This window comes from Lottia gigantea, assembly GCF_000327385.1.
Source record: "Lottia gigantea unplaced genomic scaffold LOTGIsca_38, whole genome shotgun sequence".
NCBI lineage: Eukaryota > Metazoa > Mollusca > Gastropoda > Lottiidae > Lottia > Lottia gigantea.
In genome coordinates, this window is record NW_008709295.1 from 1551064 (window position 1) to 1553826 (window position 2763).

Here is a 2763-nt window from a genome sequence, read left to right on the forward strand (position 1 = left end):
ACCAACAATATAAAAATTGAAAGAATTGCAAGAAATTGAAAGACATAGCTACCTACCTCTCAATACTTGAAATAATTGATAAATTGAAAGAATTGCAAGAAATTGAAAGAAATAGCTACCTACCTCTTAATAGTTGAAATAATTGATAAAACTGAAATAATTGATAAAACTGAAATAATTGATAAAACTGAAATAATTGCAAGAAATTGAAAGAAATAGCTACCTACCTCTCAATAGTTGAAATAATTGAAAAATTTAAAGAATTGCAGCAATTGCTAGCTACTCAAGCCAACAATATAAAAATTGAAAGAATTGCAAGAAATTGCAAGAAATTGAAAGAAATAGCTACCTACCTCTTAATAGTTGAAATAATTGATAAAACTGAAATAATTGCAAGAAATTGAAAGAAATAGCTACCTACCTCTCAATAGTTGAAATAATTGATAAATTGAAAGAATTGCAAGAAATTGAAAGAAATAGCTACCTACCTCTTAATAGTTGAAATAATTGATAAAACTGAAATAATTGCAAGAAATTGAAAGAAATAGCTACCTACCTCTCAATAGTTGAAATAATTGAAAAATTGAAAGAATTGCAGCAATTGCTAGCTACTCAAACCAACAACATAAAAATTGAAAGAATTGCAAGAAATTGAAAGAAATAGCTACTTACCTCTCAATACTTGAAATAATTGACAAAATTGAAATAATTGCAAGAAATTGAAAGAAATAGCTACCTACCTCTCAATAGTTGAAATAATTGATAAATTGAAAGAATTGCGGCAATTGCTAACTACTCAAACCAACAATATAAAAATTGAAAGAATTGCAAGAAATTGAAAGAAATAGCTACCTACCTCTCAATACTTGAAATAATTGATAAAATTGAAATAATTGCAAGAAATTGAAAGAAATAGCTACCCACCTCTCAATAGTTGAAATAATTGACAAAATTGAAATAATTGCAAGAAATTGAAAGAAATAGCTACCTACATATCAATAGTTGAAATAATTGATAAATTGAAAGAATTGCAGCAATTGCTAGCTACTCAAACCAACAATATAAAAATTGAAAGAATTGCAAGAAATTGAAAGAAATAGCTACCTACCTCTTAATACTTGAAATAATTGATAAAATTGAAATAATTGCAAGAAATTGAAAGAAATAGCTACCTACCTCTCAATAGTTGAAATAATTCACAAAATTGAAATAATCGCAAGAAATTGAAAGAAATAACTACCTACCTCTCAATAGTTGAACTAATTGATAAATTGAAAGAATTGCAGCAATTGCTAGCTATTCAAACCAACAATAGTTGAAATAGTTGAAACTATAGCAGAAAATTGCAAACCAGATTGCAGCAATTGCAAGCTACTTTTGAAAGAATTGCAGCAATAGCTTGCTACTCAAACCAACAATATAAAAATTGAAAGAATTGCAAGAAATTGAAAAAATAGCTACCTACCTCTCAATAGTTGAAAAAATTGCAAGTAATTGAAAGAAATAGATAGCTACGTTTCAATTATTGAACAATTGAAAGAATAGAAGAAAATTGAAAGCCAGATTGCAATTATTGAAAAAATGGGTAAAAACTCAGATCCTGCACCTAAATGCTGAATGTGTGTTGCTTTTTTCCCCCATATTGAGGGATATATCTTATTATGGCGGTGATGCCAATTCAGATTTTGACCTGTAATTGGTATCATATGGCAGTTGCGAACAACACTAAAGGAATTTGTGGTCCTGGACCAGTAACTCTGGCACTCAGGCTAAAGTTCCAAGAGGTTGGATTTCTGATCTCAGGATCAACCCACACTTGTATATACGTTGAAATATTATTCAATTAGAATTGGTGGATTATTATTATGGTAATTGGTATTTGATAACAAATTTGGTGGTTAATAACAATTTTGGTGGATTAAATAACATTGGTGGTTGGCCTGCCATTATTTATTTCGGTGGTTAAATTGTGGTGGTACTAACTGGACAATTTATAAAAATGAAATAAAATTTATATTTCATCAGCTGTGCCATATCATTGCCAAATAAAAATCATTTCATATTATTTCTTGTTGTTTAATCTCCTCTTAAATAATTCCATCTATTGATTTAACAAAAGATGAATTTATTGCAGGAAGATCATTAGATGTAGTTTGTTTATGTCTGCAAACTGACATTAATGAGACCTACGATTATGTTCATACTATGCTGTACATGTATTAACTGGGTAAGCTCAACTAATGTAAACATAGTCTGGTTTATCACATATAACATCTTAAGGTAGCAGTATTTTATGAGTGTCTAAGAGTTATCTCCTCTTGTTTGGGTTATGAGGCCTAGAGGGCAGCTCTGAACATCCTCTTTTAAAATATTAGCTGATCAGCAAGGTTGGGCAAATTTTTAATTTTCAAATATATGTTGGTCTTAGCCTAATTTCGTAAAATAATAACCCACCCATCCTCTCACTGAACTTGTGAGTTGCTGTTTGCTCTGTTTTATCATTTCAGGCATATGTGAAAGCTGTTTAGTTAATGGTACTGTATTTTAATGTGCAGTAGATTTTTATCAACATTAATTTAGTGAAACTGAAGTCGGTACAGCTGATGGGATTTTGGTGATATAGGCAGTTGCGAACAACATTAAAGGAATTTGTGGTCCTGGACCAGTAACTCTGGCACTCAGGCTCAAGTTCCAAGAGGTTGGATTTCTGATCTCAGGATCAACCCACACTTGTATATACGTTGAAATATTATTCAATTAGAA

The 2763-nt window shown here is 30.4% G+C and overlaps 1 protein-coding gene across 1 annotated transcript in view; it reads left to right on the plus strand.

Annotated features, from left to right (window-relative positions):
* LOTGIDRAFT_163176 (hypothetical protein) overlaps nt 1-2548 on the plus strand; it is a gene marked incomplete at both ends in the record, with an annotated part of 13622 nt that extends 11074 nt beyond the window's left edge. The window contains one exon of the mRNA XM_009059238.1: nt 2508-2548. Coding sequence (XP_009057486.1) covers nt 2508-2548 — 41 coding nt within the window. The remainder of the gene's footprint in view (nt 1-2507) is intronic.
* Between the last annotated feature and the right edge of the window lie 215 nt (nt 2549-2763).